The following is a 16220-nucleotide window of genomic DNA, read 5'->3' on the forward strand; positions in this document are numbered from 1 at the left end:
TTTACATAAAAAATATATAGTTGTAAAATCAAAATTGAAAAAAATTATTTGCTTAGATATGATGTATAATAACTATCTATATAATAATATATATATATATATATATATATATATGTGTGTGTGTAAAAGACACTTTCCCACATGATTTTTACGTAGTAACTGAACTTCATGTTTAGAAAATAACTTTAAAATTCATTTTAAAAAAAACTTTGTATAACTCTCATAATTTATACTTGTATCTACATATTTAATACTTTGGTTTTTCCAACATTTTAGAACATTTATTTACCAATCTTGAAAGCACGTATGGAACATCCTTTCAAAGCCTGTATAAAGACAAAAGAACCTTGAAGTTTTTGTTATTTTTCATCAGGCTTTTATGATTAGTATAGTTACAGTTTTGTGTTTGAAGACATCTCTTAAGCTGAATCTGATGAACTCATTAAGAAAGCTTTCAGAATTTGATTCTATTTTTAAAGTGTGTAGGATTTATTTTTATTATCTTTGTAATTTTTTTCTGTATTCTCAGATAAGGTACTTTAGTCTAGTTCCTTTTTCAAATCTTTGTTATATTGTTAACCAGATAGCTACAGTAGTTTATTTTCTTTGTATGCCTCCTATCCACAAATTATTTTTATTGGGAGGTTAAGTTGACATAAGCAACCTTTTATTTCTGAGGTCTTCTAAGACCATCTCTCATTGACTGTTCATTAATTGGCCTGTTTATATTTTTGATTTACATTTCTGGCATTCTCTTAACCAGTTGTAGCTGATAGCATGCATTGGTAAAAGCTTTGCACACTTTCTCCACATTAAAATTATATTTTAGTCCCAGATGATCTAGCTGAAATATTGTATGCCATTTCACAGGATTGGTATTTTTATCCCTATACCTTAACTTTTCAAGATTCTTTACAGTGGTGTGTTTTTTTTTTTGGTTGTGTACACATACTGAGTTCCATCTTTTGTGCTTGTTTTGGTTTATGAGTCTCTGACACTTCACACCTGGAACAATCTTCACATTATGTCACACTTTTGATGAACTGAGTTGAGACTTGATTGGAATTTTATGCTTTGTGGTATTGTCTGACATTTCAAACCTGGAATCATATTCATATCATGTCATACTTTTTGGACTTGATTGGATTTTTCTGCTGGTATTGTGTTGTAAGTGTTTGACACTTTTAATCTGAAACCATCTTCTCATCATGTCACACTTTTTATGGACTGAGTTGAGACTTGATTGAATTTTTGCACTAACACATACACAAGTAGTGTACATAAATTAAACCAAACTGCTACTAACTTTCATCACTGGAAGAATTTTCACAATAATATGTATGGATATCTGTATTGCAGATGTGAAGGAACAATGAATATTTGTTTGAAGTATATTTTACTTTACAAATTAAATAGAAGCACTTTTTTTTACTTATACAATGGACAATAAATTGGACTAGTACACTTTTTTATGCACTAGCTGAGACTTTATAAACAAGCCTATGAACCTGAAAAAATATAAAAAGATTTTGTGTAAAATTTTGTTATTTATAAAACAAGACAGCTAATGATAATAAGGGTAATACATGAGTGTAGAACTAGAATTCAGTATCATAGGTTATTTATCTTTTATGTTCTTTCTGTTTCCTCAATTAGGTTGCTGCAATATCAGGTGATGCAAGAAGAGCTTTGGACATTTGTCGTAGAGCAACTGAGATAACTAAACTAGAGTCTGAAAATAAAGCAAGTCCACAAAAGGGCTCAGGTCACTTAGTAGGCATGGGACAAATAGAGCAAGCTCTGCAAGAAATGTTTACATCACCCAAGATAGCTGCAGTGAGGTGTGTTCAGATAATATTGAACCTGTACTGTGAATCATCATTATGAAAAATAAGTTTAACCTATTTTGCTAATGAACCAATAAAACTCTAATCAGTAGTGTGTGTAAGCACTTTTCTAAAAACATTTTTATGAAATTTAATCTGATACTGTCACAGTGCTACTATTTTTAGCTTTACCTGTGTTCATTACTAATTCTATTTGAAAACAATACTTAAGTGTGTAAATTTTAATACTTGAGCATCAGTAACTTTATAATAGAAAATCAGATACTTCATGTTCAAGTGTTTTTGACATTTAAAATAACACTAGATAAAAAGTTAGACATTTTCACCTGAACATTTACTCATGTTCACAGTGTAGTGAGAATATTGTAAATCAATATTTTCCTGGCATTTATCTTTTTCAGGTCATCTTCTCTTCAAGAGAAGCTTTTCCTGAAAGCTGTTGTTGCAGAATATCAGCATTCTGGACTAGAAGAAGCAATATTTTCTCAAATTTTTAAGCAACATGTGGCATTATGTAGGCTTGAAGGTACTATTTATGTACATGCACAATTCAAAGGGTTTAACCCTATGATGACAGGTCATGGGTCAAAGGTCATGTCATGTTTGTTGACTGTTATTCAAAGTCTATAGTTTTGTGGGAATTAGGAAATCAAATTTCCAATATTTAAAAGCTAGAATTTCCTATCTTTTTTGTATGATGAGATATGACTAATGTACTGAATCAGACACGGTGACACCCTTTGATTTTTAGAAATGCCCCCCTCCCCAAACAAACACGCACGCACGTGCACATAGGTCCATTACTAAAGTTTGTAAATTATAATGGGTCTCTATGGTATCAATATAGTAATTTATTATTTCTTTGATTATTAAAATGTATGTATGAAACCTAAAAAAAAAAAAAATTCATTTCACATTCTCAACAAGCAGCAACTTAGTGCAAAGTTCGTAATTACAAGAAGTAATTGTTTGCTTTACTTCTTTATTTATTATTTTTTTAAGAAAAATAAGTTTAAAATCTTGTTTGTAAATAGTAATAATGTATAGACATGTATAATGTATTATAACTGAAATGTGATTTTATTTTACAAAATACTATAGTCCACTAAAACACAACCAAGACATCCCTTCGTGGACTCCACAGATAGTCCAATGTGGCTTTGCTATAAGAAAACACACACATACACACACACACACACACAAGATATGTCACTTTGTAAAAACTAAAAGTCAGTTCTGTATTCTTGGATATAGTAACATAAGTGCATGTGTAACTTCTATTTTAGCCAGCAATGGTTCAAAGGTCAATTTGTTTCCTTAAATATGTTTCTTAATGTAGCCTATTCCATAAAAATTGTTTGCTAAGTTTTATTAATTTTCATTAATCATTTGTATTTTTGGCTGATTGACTTTTTTCTTATTCCATTGCCTTAGGTATACAGCCCCCTACTCCTTCTGAATCTGCAGCTGTATGTTCTTATCTTGGTAGTTGCCGTCTTCTACTTGTTGAGGATGGCCAGAAAGATATTTTACAGTGTGTTAGGTTAAATATGAGTGTAGATGATGTCAATTATGCCTTAAAAAATTGAAAAGAATATTTTTTTATAAGTGAAACATTTTATTTCGAGAAAGTTTTTAAAAGAGAAAAACATTTTGAGTGCTTTAAATTTTTTTGTGTGTTTTATCAATCTGTTCACTTAGTCTTGAGTCAGACAAAATGAGCTTCTACGCTATCAAGGATTAGTATCATAAGTATTGCCTAGAGCAACTTTTTATCTTAACTGCTTGGGTGTTATAATCTCTAGCTTGGGGAAAATAAATATGGCTTGATGTATTTATCCTTCATCTGTAGTTAAGTTTTGCATATTTAAGGTTTAAACTTCATTAAATACCCACAAGTGTTTTAAAGTTGGATTTAATACACTTCATAAAAAAAAACAGTAATACTGGAAATATTTTGAACATTGAAATTACATTTTTGTATATGCGAGTAACTTTTATTATATTCAATAATTAGTGAAAAAAATAAGATGTTATTTTCAAATTTCAATTGCAGATGCTTCTTAGTTTTTATATTGATTCCTCCAAAAATTTAGTTTTTATTAGTTCCAACATAAATGAAGAAGTAACATTACTCAAATTTTACATGTAATGGACAACATTCACTAGATGAATGCATAAAATCAAGGTTGTATTTGTTTCTTTCTCAAAAACTTTGAATAGGTATTATCAGTTTTTAATAATTGAATTTTGTAAAATATAAGAAACAAATTCATTATTCATGAAGTACTTGTAAGATTATTTGTTTTACATTTCTTAGAAAACAAGGGACTGTCAAGTCCTAGAGGGGTGATAAAACTTGCATATCTTGTTAAAGGATTGTGCTTCTAAGAAGAAAGCTATAATTTTCATGGTGAAAATGATTTAATGACTATATAACAAATACTGAGAAAAAGCCTTTTTCTGTGATAATTTTCCCATGTGTAAAGTTAATTTTTGCTAAAAGCTGTAGTGCTAATTGTCTAAGTTATATGTAAATTAACTTTTATTGTATCAAGAATCCAAGGCTTTTAAGTATAACAACTCCACCTGGGTCTAGGTTTGTTTTGTGTGTATACAAACCTGTAATCCTCAAAGTTTATGATACTTAAAACTCCAGAAAAGAAATATATAATAGCTATGAATGCTTGGGGTACTTTGACTTTATATGCTTAATTGGGAACAAAATTTTGTGTTCAGTGAAACTTGATCACAAAATAAACAATTTTCATATACTGCCAGAACTAAAAGTTTTCGCGTCCAAATATGACATCAAAGAAGCTTTAAATTAATTTTAATTCAGTGATATTTTTATCTTGAAATTTATTGTAACTATAACCCTTAAACTACAGACTTATTTTCATAATGTTTACTATTAATGGAGTCCATATATTTAGTAATTTTATGCTTTTTTTTATTAGGACACTTAGTATAAAGAACTGACCAGAAGTTTAGGTAAAGTCACTCAATTACTGTGTAAAACACACAGGATACCTCAGCAGTAATTAGTAGACTAATTGCTCATTTAGAATTCAAGAAGTATAATGATCAGTCAGTCTTTCTTTAAAATGCATAATACCACTTAACAGGGATTTTCAATAGTTGATTTACATTCAATAAGCAGCAATGCTAGACACATTAATCATTTGTGAAAGAACAGAGGTTAAAATCTGTAAACCAGGACTGCAATGTGATATGTTTTTGACATCAGAGTTATCAATTAGCAGCTTTAGCTTATGTTACTGATTTACAAAGATTACAGTGGTAAAGAAAAGTAAATACTAAATATGATATACAGGGATATAAAAAAAAACTGTAGCTTTGCATTTTGGAGGCTCTAAAAGCTATACAAACCTTGGAAAGCAAATGAAAAGAAGCAAAAGCGTTTATAAAACAAAATCTTTATTCAAACACTGAAGTTTGCTTGTTCTTTAAATTTTAATGGCTTATTTCAGTATTCTATTATCACTATACAGACTTCTGTTGAAGTGAGGATTTGTTTTGTCTGCTCTAAAGAAAGACATGAATTATGGCACTTCCTCCCTGTTCATATCATAATTGAAGAGTGCCTACATTATACACATCCAGTTAATATTTCCCTTCTAGTTTATACTAACTTGAATATAATCTTCACCTTAAAAGAATGGCACAGAAGCAGGTCAACTATGTGTAATTCTCTGCAGAATGACTATTTCTTATTTTTGAGGTTATCAACTAACCTTTATGTAGAATACTTAATGACAGTATTCCAGAACTCATCATACATCTATATAGTTCAGTTTTCACAATACAAAATAAAAGATCATTATGCGATGTGAGGTGAAACTGGCTTTGCATCTGGTGATTACAGTTCTGTTTCAGATGTATATCTTGCATAGATGCATGCTGTAGAATTATTTGAGATTTCAAAAGAATAAGATTTTCAGTGCTTTTGAAACATTTGATGTCTAATAAAACATTTTCTCTGATTGTAATAAGGTGATACAGCCAAAAATCCATAATGTAAGTCCACAAATAATGTGTTGTTTTATTTCATTTTGTTTTGTTTCAAAACAAAATTCTGTAATTATGTCCAAAAGTGGTAACACTAGTTTCCACTTCCTCAGAGTAAAGCAGCCATTTTGTGTTTTTCTTCTTCCCAAATATCACAGTTGTACTATCTGATTTAATTTTGTTTCTTGTCACATTCCGCAGTAGTAACTCATAAGTTCTGATGAAACTGGTCACAGAAACATTGACATTGATTTTCTGTCATGTCTGATTGTTGAACTGTGTTTATACAACCAGTCCTGTTTTACTGTTTTTGGTTTTATCGTGCTTGTCTTTTAGTAATTGTTTCCTACAAACCAGAAGCCTTTTCTCTTGTCAACCAATGTAACACTTCAAAATGTGTGAAGAACTCTTAGTAGTTGTTTTTTTCTTTACTCTTCCATGTACTACAGTTTCATTTTAGACTAAAATGAAAAGAAATCCTGTTCGCCAACACCCATATTAAAATTATTCAAATTAAGATTGGTGAATTTGTTTCCCATCTGTAAATTTTAGGCATCAGAAACATGTTTTTTTTCAAATATTCAACAGCATCAATTACCTATGCAAGGAGTTATCTTGGTAACTTCTCTATAACAGTTATCTGCAGAGCCAGAATACAAACAATAAAATGGGTGACATTTCAAATTGTTTCTAAACATGGTGTGGCCGACTTTTCAATTCTGTATGCAATTGTTCAACAGAATTACCAGATTAGGATCCTGTAGTTTATGATTACATGCACATTACAGATTTCTTTTCAGATTCTCCAAAAGCAAAATTGAAAAGAAATCGGTAAGAAATATACATAATCATTAAATACTTGATCTAATATTTCATGTGAAATAATGATTTAGTCGCAAGCTCCTAAGATTATTCAAATACCTAAATTATTTTGATACGTTATTGGTGATTGTAAAGGTTTAAAAACCTATTAACTCTTCTATAAGTGCAACCTTTTAATCTTTATATTCTTGGTTTTCTCAGAATATGATGATTTGTTGGTTCCTTTGACAATGTAAAAATTTCACAGAATGGTTAGCATACATTTTTTTAAAGAAATTTTACTAAAGCCTTATTAAAGAAGTCTTACTTATACAACAACTTAAACCCAAAATAAACCAATATAAAGGAATGCCTTTATATCTATATTAAATATAATAAGATAAAATTTTATATTCAAACATCTAACACTGCCCTCTACATTCCGACACTCAGTTACACAACCCCTTCCAAACATGTGGTCAGCTTCCGGTCAGTTACCTCTTTCTTTCTTTGTGAACCTGACGATGACCGAAGAAGGTCGAAACATTCTTTGCTCTTCTATGTAAAATATTTTCTCAACCCAAATGAGCCGTTTTTGCATATATATTTTTTTTATTTGTCCACCATGGGAACGTCTTTTAAGTATAATTTTTAATACACTGGAATTGCTATCTGTAGTAATTTTCTTGTTAATGTACACCTTGTATTATCTCGCATACTGAAAACCTTCAATAATTATATTTGGTTTCATTTGTGTTGATAGAACTGATCAGTTTTTCTAAAATTGTGTCTTTCATATTACATACACAACTGCTACAAAACTTAAAAATTGATTTTCTCACTCTGGAAACCTAAAATTATGCTACATACATCCTGAATTAACAGAGTGGTGAGATCATTCACTATTTGTTAATGAGTTATAAATGACATTGTATTTGTATAGATTGTATGTGCAGGACATGATGTTTAAGAAAAAGTAAACTTATTGTATTATTTTAATTCAGTAATATACAAAGTACAACTTTTAATTACTTTTGGAAGACTTGTAGTAATAGCAAAATTAAACAAGATTTTATAAACTTGTATAAAAATTCTTCAATATTTTAAAAATTTCTCAATAATCATTTGTTTTGGACTTTTCTTTCCTTACACCTCTGATTTTTATCCACTAATTTTTACAATGATACTCACCTAATAACTTTCTTTCATTTATTATAAATGTTTGAAGTGTCGCAGTAAGAATGAATAACACAAAGAAAACTTCATCCATGTCAACATGCCCTTCTCCCCCTTTGTACTAATAATTTCCCAAACAGTTGTGTTAATGGCAGTGTTAATGGATTTCATAAGTAAAATAGAAAATTGTGGACACCCATTGCACTGTCTCTAGTCCGATGCTCCTAGTAAAATGCTGGAATCATTCACCCTTGGAATTAAGCATACTGATCAACAGTGGTAATTGTGGAGAAGAGGGTTTGTTAAAATTGCTTCTGCATGAATATACAGAAGTTAAATCTTGTGACAGAAAAAAACGTTACAATTCTCTATTATCTAAACGCTGCTACTTCCTGGTCCAGACTGACATATATATATATATATATATATATATATATATATATATAACATTTGTTTTAAGCCAATGAATTACTAGATACAAAAAAACACAACATAATAAATATATATATAATAAACTCTATTTACCTTTAAAAATACATTGAACCTTAGATTTTTGTAATGTTATTTCAAAATAATATTGCCTAAGTAGTAATGACAATGAATTCAGATACTCGCTAACATGGTAATCAAATAGTGTATTTTTAAAATATTCAAACTAACTCTTATACAGAAAAATCAATTAAACTTCACTTCTACACTTGAGAGATAACACCAGTTAATAAAAACACTAAAAGAAATAAATTTAATTTTTAAAACAAATGATAAAACCCTAGAACTATCGACAGAAGGATGTCTTCCCAAAGGACAGGAGTTTGAAAACAATTTACTCTTACGTAAGTAATGAAATAACGTCTAAAAGTGGTTACCAGAAAACGAATAGATTTTTCTAAAAGGTATCAGTAGTAAAACTGGTATAAAATCATGAATCACAAGTAAGAATTAGAGCATGCTCTGTTTAAACAGTCTCGTTCATGAGATAGTGATTATGGTGTCTCACCGAACAACCCATCGAATCCTCCTGCTCCATGGGCCGACCACTTGAAATTCTCATTCTGTATCCCTCAAGGTCTTTTAAGAAATTTGCAACAGCAGTTTTACTATGTCCAATCTTGCCAGCGATGGCACGTTGAGAAAGACCTTACTTTTGTAGCTCAACAATTCTGCCACATTCAAACTCTGTCAAATTTTTAGCATTTGCCATGTTTTTACTCCATGTAACACGGGAGATGTTGACAACGCTAATGCTTCAACAAAAATGACTAAATTTCATTACGTGTTTACCAATTAACGCTTCGTTTCAGTATGGTTTTAAACTTTTGACCAACTAGTATTTAGGCTAATTTCATAATGTTCACATTTTCCCTGTTAAATGCTAAAGCAGTTTTTTATTTTCCCTTTACTTATTTTCATCTCTCGAAGCTCTGCTCAAAATCAAAACCAAAGCTTTCTGAATTAATAAAAATAAAAAGATAAATTATATTTGAACTCACTTCGACCCATAGTTCTGTTAAAATATTAGGAATATGATATAATACACAAACTACTCATGACTGGGATTTATTGGTAAGTAAATTACATGAAACCTTAAAAATGAGTCTTCTAGAGAAATAAAAAAGTTCCTTTAATAGACTATATTTTCTTACATTTTCTCTTATATCTTTTGTATATTAAGTAAGTGAATAACGGAAACTTGTTTTAAAAAGATATCAATATCCTAAGCATATGGGTATTTCATAAATATTGTTATAAGTTGCATGAATATAAATTAATCTATTTAGTTCTTACCATCTTAGACAATATACAAGAAAAAAAAGTACCTATTGCATACAGACTCAACATAACATAATGTTTTAGAATACTATGAGTCCCAGTGGTCAATTTTGGTTGTTCCATCCTCTAAACTAAGCTAAAAATAGTAATATATAAATTTTAAAGCCAGCCCTTATCAGCCATATATTTATCAAGCTTTTTCTTAAATCTACTGCTTCCACAACATCCGAAGGCAACCCACAAAATTAAAGCCAACCCCTCTGTTAGAGAAACAAAATTGTCTTAGCTGAATATGAATCCTACCCTGCTAAAATTTATATTTGTGTCCTCTAGTCTCACTATTATCACTGCTAAATGTGATAAAAGGTGATGAATCAATATTGTTAGTTCCTTTTACAATCTTAAATGCCTCAATCAGATTCCCCCCTAGGTCTTCTTTTTATTTCAAGAGAAAGTAATTTGAGAGATTTCAGCCTTTCCTCATATGGAAGACCTCCAAGGCACCATTCTGGTAACCCTTCTCTGAATCCTTTCCAACAGTTCAATGTCTTTTTTAAAGTAAGGAGCCCAAGAATGAACACAATATTTCAAAAGTGACCTGTGCAATTAAATTATAACCTTGTTAGACTTGTATTAAATATTTCTGTAGATACAATCTAAAATCCTATTTGCCCTACCACTAGCAAAAGCACACTGCTTGGATGGGTTTAAAGGCTGATAACTGCTAAACCAAAATCCCTTTCTTTCTATGACAGTGTTATTTACATTCAAATTTTACTTGTAATTCAAACATTATATTGTATTTATTATTATCAAAACCCATTTATTTGCCCAGTTGACAGAATGATCTAAAATTCCAAATCCTTTTGTAGATCGGTAGCATCCTCTTCACCCAAGACCTTAATATAAGTTAGTTTTTTGTTAAGCCTAGGATATCCGTGTTTTGCCCACAAAAGGTATTGAAACCTGGGTTTTAGCCTTTATAAGCTTCAGACATACTGCCAAGCCATAAGGGGAGTGATAAATAACTAGAAAAAACGTATATCTTGTTCTTGCAGCGTAAAGTAGGTTGTAAGAAACATTTTTATTTGGCCTCGTGTAGTCTTATTAGGTAAGTTAGAATAAGTTTTGTATATTTGTGGTTGAGTCTAGCATTGATTCCTAATTTACATAAATTAAGTCATTTGCGTCTGGTTCATGCAGTTTCAGAAAGTTGCAAGAAGTAAAAGTCTTTGATAAACAAAGTAAGAATGGTTAACTGTATATTAAACCAAGCTTTATAAAAAGAAAAGTATAATTGAGACTGTGCTTTAGAAACTTATCAGATGTGCACAACAGAAGTCTATCAGAGTTTTGTGAACATTAATGGTATTTCTACCAATAAAAGAAAGAACAGAATTAAATCCAACGTATGTTATTAATTCAGTTGTTTAAAAAATATCTACTATTCCTGTTGAAAAACTTACAGTCTGATGCGAAATGTTTCATATTTGTAACAAAAACACTTTTTTAAATATAACCAGTATAAATTCCTGTTTCGTAAGTTAGCAACGAGATAACAATATCTAACCATATGTTACCCTGAAATATTACATTAACACCATGGTTGTTACCACCTAACAGAAATAAAACATTGTTTGTTTGTTTTGAAATTCGCACAAAGCTACTCGAGGGCTATCTGTGCTAGCCGTCCCTAATTTAGTAGTGTAAGACTAAAGGGAAGGCAGCTAGTCATCACCACCCACCGCCAACTCTTGGGCTACTCTTTTACCAACGAAAAGTGGGATTGACCGTCACATTATAACGCCCCCACGGCTGGGAGAGCGAGCATGTTTAGCGCGACTCGGATGCGAACCCGCGACCCTCAGATTCCGAGCGCATGCCTTATCGCGCTCGGCCATGCCAGGCCAAATAAAACATAAAATGTATGAAAATTCAAAATGGAACAAAAAAACCTCAGATAACACGGTAAAACATTAAATGACGGATACAAAAACCGAACACTATACGGAAGATTTCAAATTATTGAAAACATATAAATCGATTTGTAAAGAAACAAAACGCAAATAACGCGGTAAAAGAAAAAGTAACTCAGGTAAACGTCTAAGTCTATAGGGTACACGTAAAATCACGTATATATTGTGTATGTCAAGAAAGCGCAAATAACCATTTAAAATAATCGATATGAGAGAGAACATACTTGAACTTCAGGAAAGATTTCAAACTTCGTAGAATTGGTTTAGTTTGTTTTAAATTTCGCGCAAAGCTACTCGAGGGCTATCTGCGCTAGCCGACCCTAATTTAGCAGTGTAAGACTAGAATGAAGGCAGCTAGTCATCACCACCTACCACCAACCCTTGGGCTACTCCTTTATTAACGAATAGTGGGATTCGAACCCAGGACCCTAAGATTACGCCTTAACTACTTAACTCGATACTAAGAAATAAGAAAGGTAAATAATATCAGTAAAACAATGAATGACAGAAAAAATTATGCAAAATCACGTAGAAAACGCTTAAATTCATAACAACAGAAAGAAAACTCAAATTATACAATAAAAGAATAAGTAACAGAGAAACTTTTGGAAAGTTGCCAAATCACGGAGAAAATGTTCAAATCGATACTAAGTGGCCAAATAGAGAAAAAAATCTAAAACTATAGATGAAAGAGATAAATACAAAACGAAAAAACGTTATTTTTTTTTTCTGTGTGAGTTAGCATTTTTTCTCTGTCTTTAACATTCATTTACTGTTTTATTTGGGCTTTTTACTCAGTATCTAGCTTCACGTTTCTTACTGATTTTGTATTGTTCGTATAGCGTAAGTTATTTCTATCGATTACTCATTTTTTAGCGTGTTATTTATGTATTCTTCGTCTAAATATTGATTTACGTGTTTTCTGCGTGATATGGACTCTCAATGTTTTTACATTTTTATTTCAGTTACTGATTGTTTCACCATGTTATACGTGTTTCTTGCCTATAAAAGTTGAATTATGCGTCTTCTTTACTGAACAGACAACTTGACTTATCACTGCAGTTACTGAACAAATTATTTTAGTTACCACCACATATTGTAATCTGTATCCACCTTTGCTCCTACTGAACAAATTAGTTGCCTTACCACTGAAAGTAGTGATCTGTCTTCGGTCAGAACAAAATAATTATCACTGCAATAAACGAACTGTCTCAAGACATGCTCCTGTTTTCATATTCTTTGGGGCCCCGTATGGCACTCGACTCGTAATATGAGGGTTGCGGGTTCCAATACTTGTCCCACCAAACATGCTTGCCCTTTCAGCTGCAGGGGCGTTATAATGTCACGGTCAATCCCACTATTCATTGATAAAAGAGTACTCCAAGAGTTAGCAGTGGGTGGTGATGACTAGCTGCCTTCCCTCTAGTCTTACACTGCTAAATTAGGCACGGCCAGCGCAGATAGCCCTCGAGTAGCTTTGCACGAAATTCAAAAGCAAAATCTTTGCTAGAAACCTTTTGATTTATCGCTCCCTACAATCCCGTACCCGTTTATACTCTCGTCCCTATGACGTGTCCAGCAACAGTCAGTTACAAACTCTATTTATCAAAACGTTGTTCTCTGCTTATCAATAAAAGTGTTAATTACCCATACTAACCATTCTGAGATACAAAAAGAACAACAACATTACTTTATCATCTGTCTACAAGTTTAACTATCACAGGATTTCCTCTCTTTTTTCAAGAGAAGAATTATCAAGAATTCTTAGCTCTAAAAGAACTAGCAAGAAATAAAGATACCATTGTTACCTGGCCTGATAAGAGTGCTGGATAATAAACAAAAAGGATTACATTGATAAATGAGACAAATTATACAAGACATGAATAAGTTTTAAGCCTTTAAATACAAATACACTTAACCATTCAAAGAGAAGGAAAATTGAAATGTGTACTTAGAAATTTAAACAGGCCTGGCATGGCTTAGCGCGTTAAGGCGTGCGCTTCGTAATCTGAGGGTCACGGGTTCGCGCCCGACTCGCGCCAAACATGCTCGCCCTCCCAGCCGTGGGTGCGTTATAAAGTGACGGTCAATCCCACTTTTCGTTGGTAAAAGAGTAGCCCACGAGTTGGCGGTGGGTGGTGATGACTAGCTGCCTTCCCTCTAGTCTTACACTGCTAAATTAGGGATGGCTAGCACAGATAGCCCTCGAGTAGCTTTGTGCGAAATTCCAAAACAAACAAAACAAAGAAATTTAAACAGGAAAAAAATATATTTCTGATAAAACTTTCAATGAACATTATCCTTCAGGCCTTCATAAGCTCAATTCTCTACTCAGACCAATCCTTTCCAATATCAAGAAACTTGCTAAATTCCAAGTTCCTAATATAAAACCTCTAATGACTAATGCACATGTCAAATATTCCATTTCTTTTGTTCATGAAATTTCTTAATTATTAGACAACAAACAATATATCAAACAAAGTTTTCACACTGAATCTCTTTTTATTAACATTCCATTTGAAAAAATGATACAAATCTACCTTAAACTGTATTTCAGTAATAATAGCCTGACAGCCAAATCAAACAAGCAACAACTTGCTTGAATACTAAACTTAGCTTTAAAATAAAACCACTTTGTCTTTAACAGTCAGTTGTATGATGAGATAGATGGTGTTGTGATGGGTTTACTACTATAACCCTCCATAGCTAAAATTTGTCATTTGCTATCATGAGCACATGTGACTGAAAAGTGCTTCATTACACCCTAGCCCTACAGTAGAAATATATATTTTTACTCCTCTGTAACCATGAACATATTGACAAATTCCTCAAGCACTTAAATCTCTCAGTGTTCTTATAAAAAGTTCTCCTGTGAAACTAAAAATCTAAACAAACTTTCTTACCTTGACATTTAGGTTTAAAACAAAACAAAGTATTTAGCACCTATGTTTACAGAAAGAAAGCTTGTAGTGATTTGCACAGTTTTAGTAAACAGTAGTAAAAAAACATCCTTATGTTATCCAGGAGCAGGGAGTACAAAATGCAACCAATAGAACCAAAGAAATAGCTAAGGGTGCTAGTAGCAGTGTACATTTTGTGGTAAGTATTGGGGCTAATGATCTAAAGAAACGTGGATCTAAAAAGTGTAACAACAGGTATTGAACATCTAAAAGGACATATTTAAGGAAAGTATTTTGTCAGGGATATTATCAAGAATAAATTGTTAGGATGAGATACAAAGTACACCATTAAGATTGAATGCCAGGCTTAGGATAAGCAAATAGCTTGATTGGATTTGTGAAATAAATTTAATGGAAAAAATTATTTTTTTTGAAATTGATGGCATACACTTAAACAAGACAGGGGCCAGCATGTTAGCAAGGGCTATTAACTTAGATGTAGTGGTAGATTTATACTAGAAGTAGACAGAGGTGAGGGCTACCATGTTAGCAAAATAGGAAATATTGTTGATTGGAAAACATGTACAACAGGCATAAAACATGAATACATTTTCAAATATATGAATAATTGTTCCTATTGTAATGCTAGAAGTATTAGAAATAATATTGATGAGTTAAAAGCAGTTCTCAAAACTGAGAATTTTGATAGTATGGGTATCACTGAGACTCAGTTGGAATTAAGAATTTTTATAAGAAAATATTTTGGAAATACCAGGCTACAAGTTATTTGAAAGAGATAGAGTATTGAAAAAAAAAGAGAGGGAGAAATAGCTTTATATGTAAGTAGTGAATTGCATATTTTTGAGATACAGCATGTTAAAGAATATAGCAATAAGGCTGAGTCAGTTTAACCAGCTCAGAATTTTGAAGTTAATGGGAATCTGTATAATGAAATCAGATAGGTAGCTAAAAAAAGATGTTGTTATTGTTGGATATTTTAATTTCAGGGTATTGACTGGAAAAATATTGAATCTGACAATCAGGGAGATGGGGTTTTGGAACTTCTTCAGGATACTTTTAAACAACAGTTGGTGACAGAACTAACAAGAAAGGAAGCTATATTAGATTTACTATTAGCATCCAATGTCATTATGATACTCAACCTAAAATCATATTTGCCCTACCACTAAAAACAAATATGGCAGCTGTAAAACTCCCTATATAGACAAGACCTCTTATCACTTATATATTTTGGAACACATGGAAAATTCATTAGAACTGAAGTTAAAATTTAAACTCCCCCAAACACTCCTATATATTCTCACAATGAAACATCATCATCACATCCTATTTCCTTAAATGATTTTTCAATTATAATTTATGGATGTAATGATCACAAACTGAATTAAAGTTCGAGCCTCAATAGAATTTCAAACTGATTCCCCCTAATACTTTTTCTTTGTAAATTGAACTTTTTTACTTCATCACACCATTCATAGTATATTTATATTAGTATCATACTAAAAATTGTTTAATTCATTAATTTTAAAGACTTATTGAATATATAATATGTGGAATTCTAAAATATTCATCAAAGATGTTTACAACTGTTGCCATGGCTCTACTATTCATTATCAGTCTTATTTCTATGTTTCTATGTTGCTGGAACAGGAGAAAGTATTTTTATACAAGATGAAAGGGAGGACAAAAATATTTAT

General features: G+C 31.4%; 1 protein-coding gene across 4 annotated transcripts in view; it reads left to right on the forward strand.

Moving 5' to 3' along the window:
• Orc1 (origin recognition complex subunit 1) overlaps positions 1 to 6574 on the forward strand; it is an 87928-nt gene extending 81354 nt beyond the window's left edge. For all 4 annotated transcript variants that reach the window (XM_076469970.1, XM_076469968.1, XM_076469969.1 and 1 more), the window contains 3 exons: positions 1657 to 1841; positions 2249 to 2373; positions 3282 to 6574. In XM_076469970.1, coding sequence (XP_076326085.1) covers positions 1657 to 1841; positions 2249 to 2373; positions 3282 to 3436 — 465 coding nt within the window. In that variant the 3' untranslated portion in view covers positions 3437 to 6574. The remainder of the gene's footprint in view (positions 1 to 1656; positions 1842 to 2248; positions 2374 to 3281) is intronic.
• Positions 6575 to 16220: the final 9646 nt, after the last annotated feature.

The sequence above is a fragment of the Tachypleus tridentatus genome, chromosome 12, assembly GCF_004210375.1.
Source record: "Tachypleus tridentatus isolate NWPU-2018 chromosome 12, ASM421037v1, whole genome shotgun sequence".
Taxonomy (NCBI): Eukaryota; Metazoa; Arthropoda; class Merostomata; order Xiphosura; family Limulidae; genus Tachypleus; species Tachypleus tridentatus.